Genomic DNA, 20,018 nt, shown 5'->3' with positions numbered 1-20,018 from the left:
AATATGACTAGCCCTTATTCTTTTTCTCGGTATATTTCCTATCGTAGTTCTTACAAGTTACATCTGGTGATTAAATAAGTTAGTATGATTCTATCCCACTTATTGTTGTTTGTGGTATTCAAATATGAGAGGAGAAGCAAGAAGAAAACAAAGGAATGACTTTGTAGAGGCAAGTGTTGAACACTTTCTCCTTAAGAAGAATTTGCCCCTCACAATGTGCTAGAGGTTTGTGGCAATCTTCTCCCAAGATACAACTACAACTCTTGAATAATGAGCACTCAAATATTCAAGTTCTATCACAATGAAATGAATGAACTCTCTCTTGTTGAAGAAGGAAGAAGAACAATATGCTTATGATATGTTATGTATGTTTGATTTTCAAAATATCAAGCATTTAATGTTTTTCATGTAAAAAGACATGATCTTTCATTCATAGGGATGTCCCTTGGCCATTGTAACTGACCACAATCATCAAACAATGCCAAGGAAATGAAAAAACATCAGAAAATTCGAAGGGAAACGAAGACCTGCAGGCACCCGCTCGCGCCTGCACGCGCGCGCGCTGCCGAGCGCTCTCGGCTGCGCTCGGCAGCGCCTGTCGAGAGCTCTCGGCAGGCGCGCGCACATGCGCGCCAGCCACTAGCAGGCGCGCGCGGGTGCACGCCAGCTACTGTTCACGCGATTTTTTTTTCTTTGATTTTCGTCCCTACACGTTCCAACTACTCGTTTAAGTTTCTTTCAACATTTGATGAATTCTTCTCGAGTTTTATTCAGAACCACCGAACTTAATATTCGTTCATTAAGCTTCGTTCTTCATTTCGAATTTTTCCAAATCAAACACATTGATTTATTTGCTTAATTTTCATTCATTAAGCATCAAAATTCCAACACTTATATTTATAGACAAATTAAAGGCTCTAACCAATGATTAATAATTATTGAATAAATAAATCACATAACTAATGAAATTAATCTTACTTTTACCAGTTTATTTATGTCATTTAATCAAGCTGCCTGCTGGTTTAATGAGTTTGAGCAAGAAAAAATCTAGAAAAATGAAATGGTATCCAATAGTAAATAATCTGAGATGCATTGAATTTCTTGATTTACATGACATAAAATGGAAAAATCAGAACATTGAATTAATGTTTCTGTACACGTTCTATATTTTAACCCTGGTAAAAATTTTGTGTGCATCTTTGGCAGAAGTATACAAACAAAACCACAAACAACTAGTCTGTCAGCATATAGATCATTCTAGTGTACATCGAATATTTCATAAAAAATAGTTATAGAAAACTGGAATACACACACTAATTAAGGAAGCAAAAAACTTGTAGTCTATCATGAATTACCCCTTCTCAAGGAACTTGTCAATTATGTAGAGGGTTAGGACCTCCGGGGGTTCTGTGGAGCGACTCTCGATAATTCGAATCGTCTTCTTCATTTCTTGATCCTTTTGGAGATGGTGCATGAAAATACCAAGAAAACCGAGACCCGAATTCAGATGTTGTGTTTTGTTTAGTGATTTTACGAAAGGCGTGGCGAATATCTCGACAACTCGAGAGATGGCTTGAGGAGATGAGTATCACCATAATGAGCAGAATGAGAAGCTGGAGAGAATGAAATCTCATAATTCTAGCTGAATTTGTGCTGGAAATTCAGCTGAGTTGGTGAGGATGGATGCGTTAATTGTAGTTAATATTTTTTGACAAAATGTTTAGATAGTTGATAGGATGTACTAATATGGAATCAAACATGCATTTTGGATCTCATATCAAAAAGTGTGTTTGAATATTTTATTTGATGCGTAAGTATAGGTTATAAATATCATTTTTTTATTAATCAAAAGAAAATAATTACAAAATAACTTAATGTACTATCATTTCCCCATATATATTACTTATACGTGCAAAACTTATATAATATTATTATTTCAATATGTTAACAAAAGGAAAATTTGATTTACTTGTGAACAGATATATATTTTGAAAAAAACTCGTGTGAGACGGTCTTACGAGTCGTATTTTGTGAGACGGATCTCTTATTTGGGTCATCCATGAAAAAATATTACTTTTTATGTTGAGAGTATTACTTCGTATTGTGAATATCGGTATGGTTGACCCGTACGTCTCACAGATAAAGATTCGTGAGACCGTCTCACAAAAGACATACTCATATATTTTTAGGTAGTTAACAAAACATTTGACAACATATGTGTCCATAATTATCATTGAAAATGTAACTACATAAGTTGACTTTTTCAGACATCTATATGGAATATATAATGCGCAAACATTGGGTGCATGAATTGTGCCGGTTTGACTTTGTAATCCATTACTTAAGACATATTGCCTACTTTATTATTTTATATCATATATTTGACATACATTTTATTTGTAAGGTGAATACAAATATGCCATGAATTTTATATAATGGTTGAAATTATATTTCAACATAAAATTTTAAGAGCAAAAATGATCAATCCCATGTCTCAATAATTAAATATGTGATCACTTTGATTTGAATCGATTCTTTTTCTTTAGTCTTGGCTAACCCAAAAAATGTTTTTGCATTCCATGAGCCTACTTGTGTTTTTTTAGATGAAACTCAGTAGATGACATTGAAAATTTGGAACAAATATGTGATATTTCAGAACTAAATGTTTTAGATATGACACTGATATATGATTTTTGAGTATTCATATATGTATAAAAAAATTGATATTAATGACATGTCTTTTTGGATGAAAACTCGATACAAAGCCTTGAAAATCATGTATTAGTATATGTTATATGTTCCAAATTTTGAATGTTTTATATTGAACTTCACCCTGAAAATAATTGTGGGCCCATGGATTGTATAAACAATTTTTGTAGGAATTATGGTATGCAAAGAAAGTTTCGGTTTGACAGAGACTGAATACATTTAATACAATGATCATGGCTTGCTAATATAAGACCAACTAAATGTTACAAGAAATGTGTGTGTGTGTGTGTTTGTTTGTGCTAATTTTATCTTTTAAACAGCTGTTTTTTGCTTAATGTGAATGACAGAAATTATTTTCTTAGGTAATTAAGTACCAAAATTGAATAGACTTTGTGATTAATATTGTGGATTTGACCTTGTAGCAATGAGAATCATTTATTTAATTGTTCTTATAACTGTTCAGATTTATTGATTATTATAAATTAGATGTCGACAGTGAAATGTGCCGACAGAACAGGAGTAACAAGCAACTCTTGCACATGATTTAAGGTACTTCTTATTGTTAGTCATATAAAATTAACTTGCGAGAATTGGATACAATAATTTAATGCACAAAGGCTCTTTTGGGACTGTTTTACTGGTCAATTTCGTGACATATATCTCCTATTATATCTGACCTATAAAAAAATATTAATTTTTAGGTCAAAATTAATATTTTTCATTTTAAATATGGATCAGGTCGACTCATTTAATAAAATAGATACGTAGAGATTAATTTCACAATATATGTATTCATTTAATATCATGGACTTTTGGGTGTCTTAATTAATTAAATGAATTTGAATATTCCATCCATTGATTAATTTATGGTTATAATTATTACTCGACTGGAAGGTGGGGGAATTGGTGTCACGTCTTTGGTATTTGGTATAACAGCGACGTTTCCTAATTGACTCAGGATTTCTTGATGCAAGTATTTTATAAGAAATTTTTTTTAAAAAAAAAGACCAAAAAAAAAAAAAACAGATTATATAAACAAGAAATAGTTAATCTATTACAACATATTTTTTCAATCTAGTCTCATTTTCAAAGGTAGAAAATAAAACAAGAAGTACCCAAGTTGGAAATTTTATATGTTGCCGCATCAAATTTTACATATTATGTTCAAGATTCAAGAATTTTATCAAGTATAAATAGATCATAAAAATAAATAAATAATGGAACAAAATTCATTAGCACAATGTAGCTTATATATATATGTATATATATATATATGTATGTATATATATATGCATGTGTGTATATGTTTCATTGTTATAAAACAATTATAAATAAATTATTTATCAAATAATATTATATATTTTAAAAAATTAATTTAATTTGATGTGTGCAGTAAGTTAGTTCGTTTTTCACCTTTTTATATATTTATTTTATTTATATTTTATGTTTTAATATTTTTTTATTGTTTCATGAGTTTATAATTTGATTATGGATATATTAAAATAAATTATTGGCGAAATTTCGAAATATCTCAAGTTTAATAAATAGTATAGATTAATTTAATACTAACTATTTAGTTTAAAATTTTAATAACAAAAATATATTTTTAAATAAATTATGCATGTCGTAACACAATATCAATAGCAATTTTTTTATCGAATGAATATTTAAAACTAATTTAAATCTCAAGCTTAGAAATGGGGGCAATAATGTCATTTCACAGAATTTATTATTTATCATACAGATATCCTATACATTAGAGGGATGTCTTCTTCATAGTGGACTAACATTATCACGGGCCCATCCAATTTTTATGGGCTGTTAAAAAATGAAACAAACATTGGCCGGAGGATGATAACTTATTAATCATTTAGTTATCAAGTATATCAAAATATGCCTTAGAACACTAATTGTCGTTTACTTTTAAAATGGTCCATATTCACCCTTAATCCAACCTGACTGCCGGAAATCGCATGCAGCTGCTGTGAATGCTGATATGTAATTTTTAATTTGGAGATTTTACAAGAAATTGCAAATGTGGCCTATTTTTTTTTATATCCCCCACTTGTAAATACATATCAACATTCATGTCTGCAACATATGTAATTTCTGGCGGTTATATTTCATTTCACACAAAAACTTGACCAAAATTGAAAAAGAAAAAGAAAAGTAGTTTACTAAGATTGTAAATTGATCGTTAACAAGACTAAATGTGAAAAACATGTAAATTGCATGACATATTTTCAGTCATAAGCAAGATGTTATTATCACCCAATCATTCACATATTGGCTCAATAAACACAAAACACAAGTATCAAATAACTTCTCTGACTATTTAATGCTACATAATAATGTACTTTTGAGATTGAGATAATGATTTCTTTGTTGAAGTTTGGTTTAAGAAGAATACGGTATAATCACAGATTCTGTTATTCCCATATTTCACCTTGTTGGTATTTATTATATTGTTGTTGGTATTTGTTACGTTATTTTTATTTTTATCATTGTTCTATGATTCGATCAAAATATTACATATCATCCGAGCCTACCTCATTGGAAAAAAATGCTAGTCGGCCGGCCAGTATACGCTACCTTAGGATTAAGAGTAGGTCTCTTGTGAGACGGTCTCACGAATCTTTATCTGTGAGACGGGTCAATCCTACCGATATTACAATAAAAAGTAATACTCTTAGCATAAAAAATAATACTTTTTCATGGATGATCCAAATAAGAAATCTGTCTAACAAAATATGACCGTGAGACCGTCTCACACAAGTTTTTACCTAAGATTAATTATTTTTTTGGGCTTTTATTTTTAAAAAATAAAATTGAGCTTCAAATTTAAATTAAAAGTTCAGTTATAAAAATAAATTAATTTTTTATAGGCTTAAACAAAGTCTAATGCGATTTGTTGACTTTCCCTTAATACACCAATTTTTTTAATTATGTTCATGCAGTGAAATAATTATGTTCATGCAGTGAAATCCGCCTAACAACATCTAGTACCCTCTTAGGTGTCCTAGATGCAAGTGCCCGACTAACGCCAGCGAATATTAGAACCTTGATTTTCATTATTGTAATATTTCTGGAACTTCAAGTTTTGATTCTTAACTAAATATTTAAGCGTTCACAAATTTAGTTCCAATGCATTTGATCCAGGAACCAACAGCGGACTTATACCAAGTACAAAGGTAAAAGAGGCCTAAGGGGATCAAATTTTCTATATATCCAACCACTGGAAGTATATAGAATTTCAATGCAGACCTGATATCAATGACTGCATATTAGCCTGCAAAAACTACGCCATGCCAAATTTAAAAAACGCAAAGAAAATATCAAAAGCTGACACTCGGGGGAGTCTTTCCCTAGTGATAAAAATGTACATACATAATTCATCATATTCGCATTTAAAAGATGTAAACAAGGTGCTACTTTCGTATTCGAATCCCAGAAATACCTTTCAATCCCATCTTAAGAGCAGTTTTCCTGAACAGTGCAGGTGGCTTTTGTAAACCAATTGAGGCTGAGAATTGGTTGGCCAACTCCACGAGCGTTGTTTTGTCTCTGCCAATTACATTGATGGAGTTGTAATAGCCTGAGCCAAGCGTGATATGCTGCTTCTTTGACACTAGCATCGATCTTTTCGGATGAATTCTCAATCTACATTTATGTTACCAGAAAATGTTAAGAAAAACTGCCATGGTTAACTATTTGCATGGTGCGAGTAATTTTTTTAGGACACTATATTATATTCATTCATTAGATGCAATAACCACAGATAGTGAACAAGTGATCCACAGTTGCACGGTGCAAAGCGTTACTCCTGCAAATCAAACAAGTACTTTCTTAGCGTTAAAAATTCTCTTTTTTAAATCTTTTTCAGAATATTTGCCTTCGCTTGACTTCCACCTCCTAGACAATTAAAGAAAACGTTTTTTACAAGTTACTTAAGAGTAAATTCATTTTTTATTTGTTTCCCAAAAAATATAAATTTATTTCTTATGCATAAATAATATTACATAATATTACCAGGCCACCTCCCATGAGCTCGATATTTTAGAAAAAATAATTTTAACATGACAACCGAACCAGTGCTGACAAGCTCAAAACCACTGGCGCACACTAAATTCAAATATTTTATCTCCTTTCTTCTATACAGCATTCAACGCCCAATGCTCGACAAACATACATAAGTGCCTCATAGCTATTTATTCCAAACATACATTCCACAATGTTAGGCCTAGACATCAGGGTGACTGATGCTACTGAGCCACCTCCTATGAACTCAAACTTTTAAAAAAAGCGATTGCAATATATATGGCGATTGCAATATATATGACATGAACAGAAGAGATTGTATACCTTTACTTTCATATCAGGATCTAAAGTTGGTGAATCAACTTTCTCAATAGGAAGATCCTTCAACTCATCCAGGAAATATTGTTCCCAAGGCGCAAGCAACAGAAACCCTTCTCCTTCTTTGCCTTGTCGCCCTGTTCTTCCAAGCCGATGAATATATTGCCCTCGATCAGGGGGTATTCCCACCTGTTATTATTGCTTTTTTAATAAGAAACATCTTCGCTTATGATCACGAAATTTACATCTAGAGGTATTAGCCATCATTCAAATACAACTGTGAAGTTCCATCGATATCGTAACTAATGTTTCCTTGACGCAATGCATACAGTGATGCTGAACTTTTGATTTAAACTCCCATGGGTAGACATCAAAGACCAATGAACTAACGGAATTCTCTAAGGTCTTTGCCAAGTTGTGCGGTGTGCCTGATGACATTACCAAATGCCTTTATGACAATTTTGTGGTAGTAGATATTTCTAGAACAGATTAATCTAGTAATTAAAACCTTTCGCAAACAATTGACATCAAAGATTCCAGTCATTTGGTGCCGTAAATATCGACCGAACATACAAGAAGTTTGATTTCTAGAAATGGACGTGTAGGATTAACTTAAGTGTTAAAATAAATACAATAGACAATCACTTCACCTGAATAACCAACGTGACATCAGGATAATGCATCCCTCGAGCTGAGACATCCGATGTAATCAGAATCAATCCTTTTGATGCCTTGAATTCATCGGATATCCGAGTACGATAAAGCGAAGGCTTTTTGGAATGAATCTCTCGAACATTCAGTTTTAACTCACGGAAAAGGGAAAACAAGAACGATGTCACTGCTGCCGTTGCACAAAAAACAATGACCTGAGAAGAAGTAAAGCACTTATCTGTAAGAAAATGTTCAAATCAAATAAATGTGGATTCCAAATCACTGGCGTGTTACAAAACCTAACTCAAACCCACCTTGTAGTCGAGCACTTGACTTGTATGGTGTTTCAAAAGATGGTGTACCAAATGAAAATGCTGGTCATGGGGTGCAACGAGATAAAATTGCTTCACCTGCTCAAAGGGTTAGCACGGACATTGTAATGATAGCTCGCTTCAATAAAACTTGATAAAATGAAGCTATTATCCTCTGTCAACTTTAAAACTGATCACAACTAAGGTCAAATAACTTTTGATTCAGTGAACTCCAAATTCCATATGACGGGAGTTATCAGCAGTTTAACCCAGAGAAAAGCACGGTACCATCAAATCATTTAATATACCTTTTCATGAATTTCCAGACTCCCAATACCCACTGTATCGATGTAGGAAGATTCCCTTTTCAAAACAAGTTGGGATATTCGACGGACCTGAAATTTGACAATTTCAAAATTAAGACCTCCCAAAGGTGATAGCTTACCTTTGCTCTTATACAATAAAAAGGACCAGTTAAGGCTGAACCTCCTTTGGCATTGTAGCTGAAAAGAGTAAAGTCTGCCTCTTGCGAGGCAAACAATCAACAATATTCTCCACATCCTTCCGAAACCCAAGGTCCAGCAAGCAATCAGCTTCATCAAGTATAAGCATCTGCAGTCCCATCAATCTCACAGAGAAGCTTGATTTGTTTTCAATGTGATCTAACAATCTACCAGGAGTGGCAACAATTATCTGCAAACATCACATCCTAGTAAATATGCTCGCAACAGAACCTTTACTGCAATAATCAAATACCGTATAATTATATATACACCTGACATAAATTGGATTCAAGGCGTTTTTGATCAACTTTAAACCGTGTCCCTCCAACTAGTGTTTGAACACCAACGCCATCATGGTGCTTCAGGAGCACATTTGCTTCCGCACAGATTTGACTTGCAATTTCTCGAGTGGGGCACAAAACAAGGATATATATCGGGGGGACTCGCTGAATTTTGTTAACACTTGATGCCTTCAGAACTGTTTCAATAGCAGGAAGCTGTTTATGTTTAGCAAAGCAATAAGGGTAAAAACTAAGAACTGACTACAAATAAAGCTATAAATAAGAAGTCTTGTGACCCACCAAAAAGGCAATACTCTTTCCCTGTGCCAGCCCTAGCTTTGACTAAAGCATCCTTCCCTGCTCCAAAGAAAGACCATGGATCATAAAAAGTAAGAAAACAAATGGTAATGATATTTATCCCAACAAAGAAAAAGATAGCAAGCTGTACAAAATCATATCACGGCATCTAAGCCTAAAGCAATGAAGAAAAATAATAACAAAAAGTGTCCTACAACAGCCATTGGAGCCAATGTATTTCCACTAAATAAAGCGCAAGTTTAATGGAAACAGAACAGACTATAATAGGTCAGTTTTCATTATTCAAAACTGGCATAATCAAATAAAACAAAATCCTATGTGTAATCTTCTGATTTTGCACCTGACCACCACTATTAAGATCATGGGCGAACTTAACAAGGGTATAGGGGGCTACCACCTACCTCCCTTCCCAAATGAAAATATTTTAAATTTTATGCACAATTTTTCTAAAAATGCATACTTTATGCCCCAACTAATAAAATTCCCCTTCACCACCCCTAACACCCTGATATATTTTGAATTCACCCCTTATCTAAATGCAGAGCGTTTTTTTAAACCATAACAGTAGCAACATTATCAGAGTGACTTAGGAAGTTATAGAGTAAATAAAATATCGGTTTGCACAAAATATTCATCCTAAGAAATGTGGTTAAACCTACAAGATGGAGTGCGATGGTGGTGATTCCTGTTTTTTCCCCATTCAAACGACAAGCAAGAAAAGGAAATGGCAGATAGAAAGGGTAGAACACTAATACAATCTAACAATCCTGTATTAGATGACTAATTGAAAATAATTTCGATTTAGTACTTGGACAATGTTCTCACAGAATTTGACACAATTATAAATAAATGTCACAGTGGAAATTGATAACCTTCAAGGACCACAGAAAGCGTAGCATCTTGCACTGCGGTCATTTGCACGTAACCAGCTTCAGTAAGTGCTCGCACGGTTAAAGGAGATATGTTACACTCATCGAACCTGAAGAAGCATGCTCTACCTTATTAAATTATAATCAACACCAATCCATTAAAATGTATCATACTTGATAAATAAAATCCAGCATACCTTTTAGAACTAAGAATTGATTCCTCTTCAATTTCTTCTCTTCCATCCCCCTGCGTACTCCTAGATCTGAACTCCTTTCGGATAACTTCAACTTGCTGAGACAAGTCATCCTCATCCTCGACAATATTCAATGGCAATCTCTTTTTTATTTTGATATCGTACTTCCCCAGTGCCGCACGAGTACCCACTATCCTTTCAGTTTGTCCCCCAATTCTTGGTTCCCCTTCATCCTCATAATCATCACTATCATCGTCCGATGAATCCATCACACCTCCTCGAAATTTTGACCATTTTTCAGCCCTCTTGCCACCAGAAGCTGCTTTATTATCCGAGCTGCCTTTGCCAATCGAATCAGCAGTTCTTGAAAAGTTTAACCTTTCTCTGATCCCATTTGCAGAACCTACAGAATAATAACGCCTAAAATTCAAGAAATCGCTAACATCCTTCATCATCCCACTTCTTGAAACTGTCACAGAACCAAAACCACCACACATTTGACTAGAACACTCCTTCCCAAAATCAGCTATTAAATCACTCCTCCGCTTCCTATAAGTACAAAAATATCTCGGTTTTGTTAAATTACCAGTCATAGTACTCGAATATACACTATCACCACTCTTCTCAGCCACACTAAAACTAAAAGTCGATTTCCTTGAATCAATCAGCCCACCAGCCTTATTCGCTCGAACCGGAATCTCCAAAGGGCCGTCAGCTTCATTCCACAAATCCTCAGCACCTTCCTTCATGAATCGATCAGCGAGGGCCCGAATGTGATCTTTTGCAGATAAGGGTCCATAACTGTGCTGGCTCCTATCAATTTGTTGCGGCCCTACTGATGGGTTTTCAGCAGGGGTTAGTTTGGCCCGGATTTCTGACCGAACTCGAGCTTGGTAAACTTGCTTCTCTTGATCGAGTAGGCGCTTCTCTTTCTCACGGGCTTTTTTCTCGTGCAAGCGTTTCCATTGCCACTTGTTGAGCCCGCCGGGGAAGGTACGTGGACCGCCACCCATCGAACGGAGGAAAGTAAGGCTCCGAGGAAAAGACTTAAAACGTTGATGGAGGGAAACGGAGCAAAAGTTCATGGTCCTGGTGGAGCGGAGGAAGAGGGTTTAGGGTTTTAAGAAACGTGTAAAAGGGTTCCCTTAAAAGCTAATTCAACAATAAAAACCTAGACCTAATATTAAATTATATTAAACAAAAGAAAATTGTATTTTCCCCCAACCCCGTTTCTTCCTCCAAGCTTTCTTATTAGGTGTTCTTCTTCAATCGATGGACACTAACACCCCCACCGCCATCAATTCAGAGCTCCACCGCGGACGGCAAATTCATTTCCGGGCAATATGGTGAAGAAGAGAGAAATTGTAGAGATCGAGTTAGAAGAGAAAAAAGTGAGCCACACTGACTATTTTCAAAGGTATTTTTTTCGAACTCATAACCCAATCCAAATCTTAAAAACGTTCAATTAAAATAGTAGAGTTATAAAGTTCGACTCAAAGAAGATCAAAATTCAACTCAATTAAATTTAGGAGGTTACGATTTCAAAACTCGTCCCAAATTATGTAAACCCTAAAACATGTTTTGAAATTACACCAACTACTTTAATTTCGCATTTTTAATAACTCGACCAACCTTGTGTTCTATGGTTTCCTTAAGTTTTGGTCTGGTCTCAGTTTGTAGTTTATATATCGTACCACATTTTTAAAATCGTGATTTTTATAATTGGGGTGAGTTTTTATTAATTGGTCTGGAAACACATTCTCGCACCCGTGTTTTAAAAAACGTGTGTTTTAATTTAGCAAAAATTTGTGTGAGGCGGTTTCACGGGTCGTATTTTGTGAGACATATCACTTATTTGGGTCATCCATGAAAAAATATTACTTTTTATGCTAAGATTATTATTTTTTATTGTGAATATCGGTAGGATTTACCCGTCTCACAAATAAAAATTCGTGAAACCATCTCACAAGAGGCTCTTTAATTTTTGGTTTTATTCTAGGTCGATTTTTGTTTGAAACAATCAAAAACTCGTCCCAGAATATATAAAACCCTTTTTTAAAAAAACATTTCTCATACCTTGTTTTAACAGTGCCTGTTATAATGGTTCATTTTTTTCCTCGGCCAACTTTTGTATGGTTTGGGTTGAGTTTAAAAACTCGGCCCAAAAAAAAATCGCTCTTTTTTCAGCCAAAGGATAATGTCCTTTTTTGTTTTTCCCTTAGTTTGATTAAATATTTATTTCATTAAAAATTTGTATTACGCAAATTGATTTCCCCACCCAACTTCAAATAAATGAAATGTTTTACTGTAAGTTGTCATCAGGGTTTTAGTACGAGGATGCGTCTAATAAAATATTGTCATTTTTGAATGAAAATGAGATGCAACCGTTCGTCCCAAAAACACAATATTTATTTGATTAGATGAGTCAAAGGGTAAAAGATTATAACAATTCGAATCACTTGTTGTGGTTTATTACAAGTAAAGAGGCATATGATAGTACGGCGACGAAGTTTGTATGGTGTTACGCAATAGGTCAGTACGTTTTTCCTTATTGGAGTATTGTTTGTTCATTGATCTCAATTGCTCGAAAGTTTTTCCTATCATACCTGGGAGTTATGGATTTCGGTTTAGGCATTTTTGGGGATAAAGAACATACTTTCTAATGATTTGGAGGCTAATGTCCCTTCGATGGATGATATCATTAAAACATTGAATGATGTTCCAATATAGATGAGTATGAAGAATCCAATTCATTTACTTTTGTGTTCACATTTAGTTTGTTAGCTAATGTTAATAAATTTTGTAAGCTTTTGTCAGAATGCTTACTCCGACTGTAGAGGAGCTACTGTATGAGCACTGTTTGACTAGAAATTTTTTAAACTTCAAGCCTGATAGAGTGACACTTCGCTTTGTGGAGCTGATGGGTCGGGGTGCCAAAGTCATAATTATCTAGCATCATGAGTTTGATACATAGTAGAACGATCTGGATAGAGAGCAGGATGATCTGAATACAAAGATGGATGATATGGACGAGGACATTCCATCTCCCAAACACGGATCTACACAATCTCCCCGACCATCTCATTTTCACTTCCTCCGATCTCCATCTCCCACATATAGGGCTCATCTATATCTATAGGGCTTATCTATATCCCCCCACTCATGAACTCTTCATCTCCCATATACATGATTCCATTATCTTTCCAGCCATCATTCGCTCCTCCGCTCTCCGTCTCCCACGTATAGGGCTCATTCATCTTCCCCACTCATGCACCCTCCATTTTATCCAGATACATATGTTGGAATTTTGATGCTTAATGAATGAAAATTAAGCAAATAAATCAATTTGCTTGATTGGAAAAATTCGAAACAAAAAACGAAGCTTAATGAATGAATATTAAGTTCGGTGGTTCTGAAATAAACTCGAAACGAGTTCATCAAATATTGAAAGAAATTCAAACGAGTAGTCAGAACATATAAGGGACAAAAATCGAAAGAAAAAAAAAGGTCGTGAACAGTAGCAGGCGCGCACCTGCGCGCGCTTGCCGAGAGCTCTCGGCAGGCGCTCGGCAGCACGCGATCGGGCGCGCGCGCGAAGCGCCCAACTTCGTGTCCTTGGCATTGTTTGATGATTGTGGTCAGTTACAATGGCCAAGGGACACCACTATGAATTAAAGATCATGTCTTTTCACATGAAAAACATTAAATGTTTGATTTATTGAAAATAAAAAACATATACACAACATACACAATTTTAAAAGCATTTGCATATTGTCTTTTTCCTTTTTCAACAAGAGAGAGTTCCATTCATTTACTTGTTATAGAACTTGAATATTTGAGTGTACATTATTCAAGAGTTGTAGTTGTATCTTGGGAGAAGATTGCCACAAACCTCTAGCACATTGTGATGGGCAAATTCTTCTTAAGGAGAAAGTGTTCAACACTTGCCTCTACAAAGTCATTCATTTGTTTTCTTCTTGCTTCTCCTCTCAAATTTGAATACCCCAAACAACAATCTTAAGAAGAATTTGGATTTCTAATTATTTGCAAGAAGAATCTCAATGGCATCATCATCTACAACACCACATGCAACCGTTGCACCAAGAGAAAAACCGGAAAAGTTTTCCGGTGCAGATTTCAAAACATGACAACAAAAGATGCTCTTCTATCTCACAACCTTGAGTTTGTCAAGGTTCTTGAAGGAGGATCCTCCCACCGTTGCTGAAAACGAGACAGACACCAACATGAGGGCCGCTTTGGATGCATGGAACCAAAGTGATTTCTTGTGCAAGAACTACATCCTCAATGGACTTGACAATGCATTGTACAATGTGTATTGTCAAGTCAAGACCGTCAAGGAACTTTGGGATATGCTTGATAAGAAATACAGGGCGGAGGATGCGGGCTTGAAGAAGTTTATTGTTGGGAGATTTTTGGATTACAAGATGGTGGACTCAAAGTCCGTGACGAGTCAAGTGCAAGAATTACAACTTCTTTTGCACGAGATTCATGCGGAAGGAATGAGTCTAAGCGAGTCCTTCCAAGTTGCTGCTTTGATCGAGAAACTTCCTCCGTTGTGGAAGGACTTCAAGAATTATTTGAAGCATAAAAGGAAGGAGATGAGATTGGAGGATCTCATTGTGAGATTGAGAATAGAAGAGGACAACAAGAGCACCGAGGCCAAGGCAAGTAAAATGGCAGCAAGGGTGAACATTGTTGAATCAAGTTTCAAAGGGAAGAAGAGAAAGTTTGAGAAGCAACCACAACAAGGCCAACAACCACCAAACAAAAAGAAATTCAAAGGCACTTTTTATAACTGCGAAAAACCGAATCACATGGCTAAGGATTGTAGGAAGCCAAAGAAGGGAAATCCTCAAGCCAACGTATTTCAAGAAAGGTCGGTACCATTTGATTTTTCTGAACTTGATTTATCTGCAGTTATTTTGGTAGCAAATTTGGTGGAAAACCCTAACGAGTGGTGGGTTGATACTGGAGCAACTCGACACATATGCTCCAACAAGGGATTGTTCTCCACGTACACTCCATCGACCGGGAGAAAACTATACATGGGGAACTCAACTACATCTGAGGTGGTGGGCACCGGAAATGTAGTACTGAAGTTGACATCGGGTTTAGAAGTAACCCTTGTTGATGCACTTCATGTACCAGACATAAGAAAGAACCTCGTGTCAGGGTCTCTGTTGGTCAAACACGGGTTTAGACTAGTATTTGAGTCTAACAAGGTTGTATTGACCAAGAATGGTCATTTTATTGGAAAAAGATATCTCGATGAGAACCTTTTCAAGTTGAATATAATGGTTATACGCCAAAATATTGTTGAAAGTAATAAAGACAAAAGTTCTATTTACTTGCTTGAGTGTTCTCATTTATGGCATGTTCGTCTAGGACACGTAAATTTTAATACCTTGCAACGTTTAATGAAACTTGAATTATTGCCTAAACACAACGTCGATCCAACACACAAATGCGAGATATGTGTTGAAGCAAAAATGACCAAAGCGCCTTACCACTCGATTGAAAGATGTACAACTCCTCTAGAACTAATACACACCGATCTTGGTGATTTAAAGTTTGTACAAACTAGATGAGGGAAAAGATACTACGTGACATTCATTGATGATAATACAAGGTACTTTTACGTATATCTTTTGAGGTCGAAAGATGAAGCTCTTGAAGCATTCAAATGTTATAAGACCGAAGTTGAGAATCAACTAGGAAAACAAACAAAGAGGGTTCGAAGCAATAGAGGGGGCGAATACGGAGCACCGTTTGATGAATTCTGCACATCTGTGGGTATAATTCATGAAACGACTGCTCCTTATTCACCACAATCGAATGGCATTGCCGAAAGAAAGAATCGAACTCTAAAAGATATGATGAATGCTATGTTAATAAGTTCAGGACTACTCCAAAACTTGTGGGGGGAAGCAATACTTTCGGCTAATCACATCCTGAACAAGATACCCCACAAGAAAAATGACAAGTGGTGATACCGCAGAAAGACCTCGGGTCATCCTCGGACTCGGGCAGAGCAAAAGATCGGGAGTTGGGGCTACCGAGGGAAAACTATCCCGGGAAAAAAGAGTGCTCTTGTATAAATCATATCTAGGTATGCAACAATTAGAAAAGTCTATTATATCAGTACATACTCATACAAGCCTAGGATCCCAGACTAGTCTGGGTTGTGTAAGGAGGCTATGATAATGAATTTGGGACACTGTCTGTACCCTCACATCATGACTACTGCCTTAGCATCTCGGGACAGACATCGACTCTTGGCCCACAAATATAGATCGTCTTGCCTCTAAATCATTAGTATATCAATCAACGCACGTGGGACGATTTGATAAGAGTAGAAGCAGTACGAGATGTCAGTCGCAACAATGTCAGAGGGCAGGGCGTAGGCAACTGTCTGATCATGAGATGTGGTCGAGAACTGAAAACAAGGTAAACATTATTCTTTCTCCTATAAATATTGAGGTTTAATTGATCATTAAAAACATTCACAAAACATTTCCACAAGTACCCACTATATATTCTCTATACAACATTTTCCTTTGTATGAGTACTCGACTGAATTCAACGTGAAACTGACTACGCCAGAAAATCTTCCGATGCCCCTCTAATATTCTTTCTTTTCAAGTGTGCAGAACACTGAACCCAGAATCCTTCTTCCCAGTTCCCAGCGCTCCCAGGGAAGAAACATAATCTGATCCGATAGATTGTCCGCCTAGCTTACCCAATTTAACTGGGATTCATCAACCATATTGCCCGGAAATGAATTAAACGTCTGTGGTGGAGCTCTAAATTGGTTGCGGTGGGGGTGATATTGTCTGTCTGTTGAGCAAGAACACCCAAAAAGAAACATTGGAGGGAATGAGCTTAGCGCTCATTGAAGAAGAAACGGGGTTGGAAAAAATAAAATTTTCTATTCTTTTGTTTAATTGCAATGTAATGTTTGGCTAAGTGTATTGTTTTGGTTAATTTAAGTTTTTATTTTTATGGGCAAAAGGGTAACATGATCACACCCTTCTTCCGAATTAGCTTGTAAGGAACTCCCGATCACTAAATTTTCCCTGGTACTCAACATCTTTACCCCAAAGCACATCCCAATCTATACTACCTCGTCCGGTATCCATGTTCAAAAAATATTGCAAAATCAACTCTATTTTTAGAGATCATACAAAACGATTGATTAGAGTAATCGTGAATATAACTAGTCTCGGTCAAACACAGATTTTTGATTAGAGGGTTGTTGAACAAGGACTAAGGTGGATTGAATCAACTCGGTTGTCTTCGGTTTTCATGCGTGATCTTACCATCAAGTAACTTGTGTGTAACACCCCAAAATTTCTTCATTAGGAAAATATTTAAAAACATCTAAAATCAAGATTTTAGATACACATATACTAGAAATTTAAGCCATATCAGTTTAAAATTTCAGAAAACTTTCTATATATACAGATTTTTCAGATTGGCAAGGGATGAAGTCGTTATAAAACTCCTGGTCGTGTGGGCGGTTGGAGCTCGTCCACGCGCTTTCCTGATTTTTACCTTTCTAATTGCCAAACTTTTTGCACTTAATCAGGGCTTGTTCTGAAAGTTTCACGAATTGTGAGCTTGTTCTACAAAAATGATTTTAAAGATTCCAACCCCTGGTTATGGCTCTAGCTCTTGATGTTGGTCCCACGTGCGGAATTTGAGATAATAAAACCCGAAAATAAAGAATAAACTGGACACCGAGATTTACGTGGAAAACCCTTAAAAATTATTAGGGTAAAAACCACGGGCAATATGAAAAGAATTCCACTATAATATTTTGTGGTGTACAACCCACTCACTGTGTTTTCAAAGAGAACACACACTCTCTTAAAACAGGAGAACAAACACCTCACAAATATTATAGAACTAAGCACTCAAGTGCTTATAAGATGAGAGAAAACTCGAAGAAGGGATGATTTCAAAATGAAAGAGGGAGCTCTATTTATAGAGCCCCTTGTCCGTGTGAATACGCGTTAAAAACGCGTATTCATATTTCCGTCTGAATTTCCTTATGCTGCAAATTATGACTTTTCTTCATTCATTGAATCATTCATGTTTGACATTTAATGCATACCGACACTTGAAATATAGTTTAAACTATATTTATAGGAATTTAATGTGGCTCGTGATTGACAACATAGACGAAAAGTAAGCTAATGAGGTGAAGTTATTCTAAAATGTTACTAATTCCTGACTAGTTACTGATTGATTATACTCTTATTGGATGAATGACTACATGATTGGAGCCATGAACTATGGATTTTGGTTTGGAACGAAAATGTGATTCTAATGAACAAAGCGACCGATTGGTACATGGGGTGTGATAATTAAATGATTAATAATTTGATTGATATGTTGTTGATAAGGAATGATGTGTAATATTGTGTGATTAATTATTTCATATGTGGTATAATTTTTATTAGTGGGATAAATTTTCTTTTGACCAAAATACCATGCAGTACTCAATCAAATTCCAACAAAACACAGAAAATACTCTGCAATACTCAAATCAAATTCCATCAATCGAATTTCACACCACAAAATACCATATTCTTTCCACAAAGCCTAGAAAATATCGTCTTCCAAGCGTTCCTCCCAAATGTCTTCCACGCCGAATTTTTTCTTTTACAGTGATTCCAAGTGAAGGAAGCCCGAAAAAACCAAGCACTAATCAACGACGACTTGCGATTATGATTGTCTATGATTATTTTCGCATATGCAAATACTGCAAAAAAATATTTTTTTAAATTTTTTTGAAGTTTTACACATTGCACACAATTATTAGATCTGAAGATGAGTTGCAATCTGTGGAGAAAGCTGGTTGTTGTAAATAATTTTATTGTGAGAATATTCTGATTTAGTTTTTTTTGTACAGAGAAGAAATCATTGATCCGTTCGGAAGCTGTCGTGCAAACCCAGTTGAAGAAAACATCGGAACTTAGGAATAAGATTTTCTGAGTAAGCTTTTATCTGCATAAGATTTCTTATAGTAATTTTGTTACACAGTTTTATACAAAATAATTAATTTCAAATAAATAATTGTTGACTATAATCTCCTTCCATGTTGATAGAAGAGTTAAATTTAATTGGAGAAAAGTGGATGTTGCGAGTATTTTTATTCGGGGAACCTTTTTATTGCAATAAAAATAATTATTATTACTTTTTGTATACAGAACAACTCAAAGCTTCGTTTGGATCCTGTCGTGCAAATCCATTTGAAGAACACATCTTAAGTTAAAATAAATGATTTTCTGAGTAAGATGTCATCTATGTAATTCTTATTCGTGTTCTTTTGTTAAAAAAATATATACAAAATTTTATCTGGAAAAAAAATAATTGTTGAATGTATATGCATTTTGATTTTGATTTTGTTACAGTAGTTAAATGTGGTTGGAGAAGTTACCGAGCTTTCTTACTTCAGTAGATCTAAAGAGATTCTTAAATAGAACAAAAGTCTATCTAATACACATTATCATATATAACACAATTTTGAGATGAATATCCGAAAATATCCGGAATCGATTTCTTCATGATAAGCATATAATTTAAGACTAGCTTGGAAAATTTAACTTTCAGAATTTCACCTTCAACACAGGTCAATGATTCTTCATATATGTTCTCCGATAATGTTTTTTACGTTGTTTTTTTCCATTTCAGAGCTATTGTTTCAGATGTGGTTTGCATACATAAATCTTCTGTCGGCAATGAAGACTGAGAGTGTGAATGAGAAGCTGGGTTTAGCAGCTGTGAAATTTTTTTGATT

General features: G+C 35.2%; 1 protein-coding gene and 1 long non-coding RNA gene across 2 annotated transcripts; one reads left to right on the top strand and one right to left on the bottom strand.

Moving 5' to 3' along the window:
• Positions 1 to 5,993: 5,993 nt before the first annotated feature.
• Positions 5,994 to 11,531, bottom strand: LOC142524305 (putative DEAD-box ATP-dependent RNA helicase 48). The gene is given in 12 exon segments (XM_075628229.1): positions 5,994 to 6,305; positions 6,307 to 6,369; positions 7,072 to 7,254; positions 7,716 to 7,931; positions 8,031 to 8,126; positions 8,336 to 8,422; positions 8,514 to 8,720; positions 8,803 to 9,027; positions 9,112 to 9,132; positions 9,134 to 9,168; positions 10,002 to 10,108; positions 10,196 to 11,531. Coding segments are annotated over 12 exon segments (2,490 nt in total). The 5' UTR covers positions 11,278 to 11,531; the 3' UTR covers positions 5,994 to 6,137.
• LOC142524306 (uncharacterized) lies at positions 11,478 to 19,597 on the top strand. Its single transcript, XR_012814865.1, has 3 exons — positions 11,478 to 11,609; positions 19,131 to 19,213; positions 19,429 to 19,597. It is a non-coding gene; the product is annotated as an uncharacterized LOC142524306 (long non-coding RNA).
• The last annotated feature ends 421 nt before the right edge of the window (positions 19,598 to 20,018 follow it).

The sequence above is a fragment of the Primulina tabacum genome, chromosome 14 (assembly GCF_025594145.1).
Source record: "Primulina tabacum isolate GXHZ01 chromosome 14, ASM2559414v2, whole genome shotgun sequence".
Classification (NCBI taxonomy): domain Eukaryota; kingdom Viridiplantae; phylum Streptophyta; class Magnoliopsida; order Lamiales; family Gesneriaceae; genus Primulina; species Primulina tabacum.
Note: the sequence above shows the minus strand (reverse complement) of the source record. Positions and strands in the feature narration are given on the sequence as shown.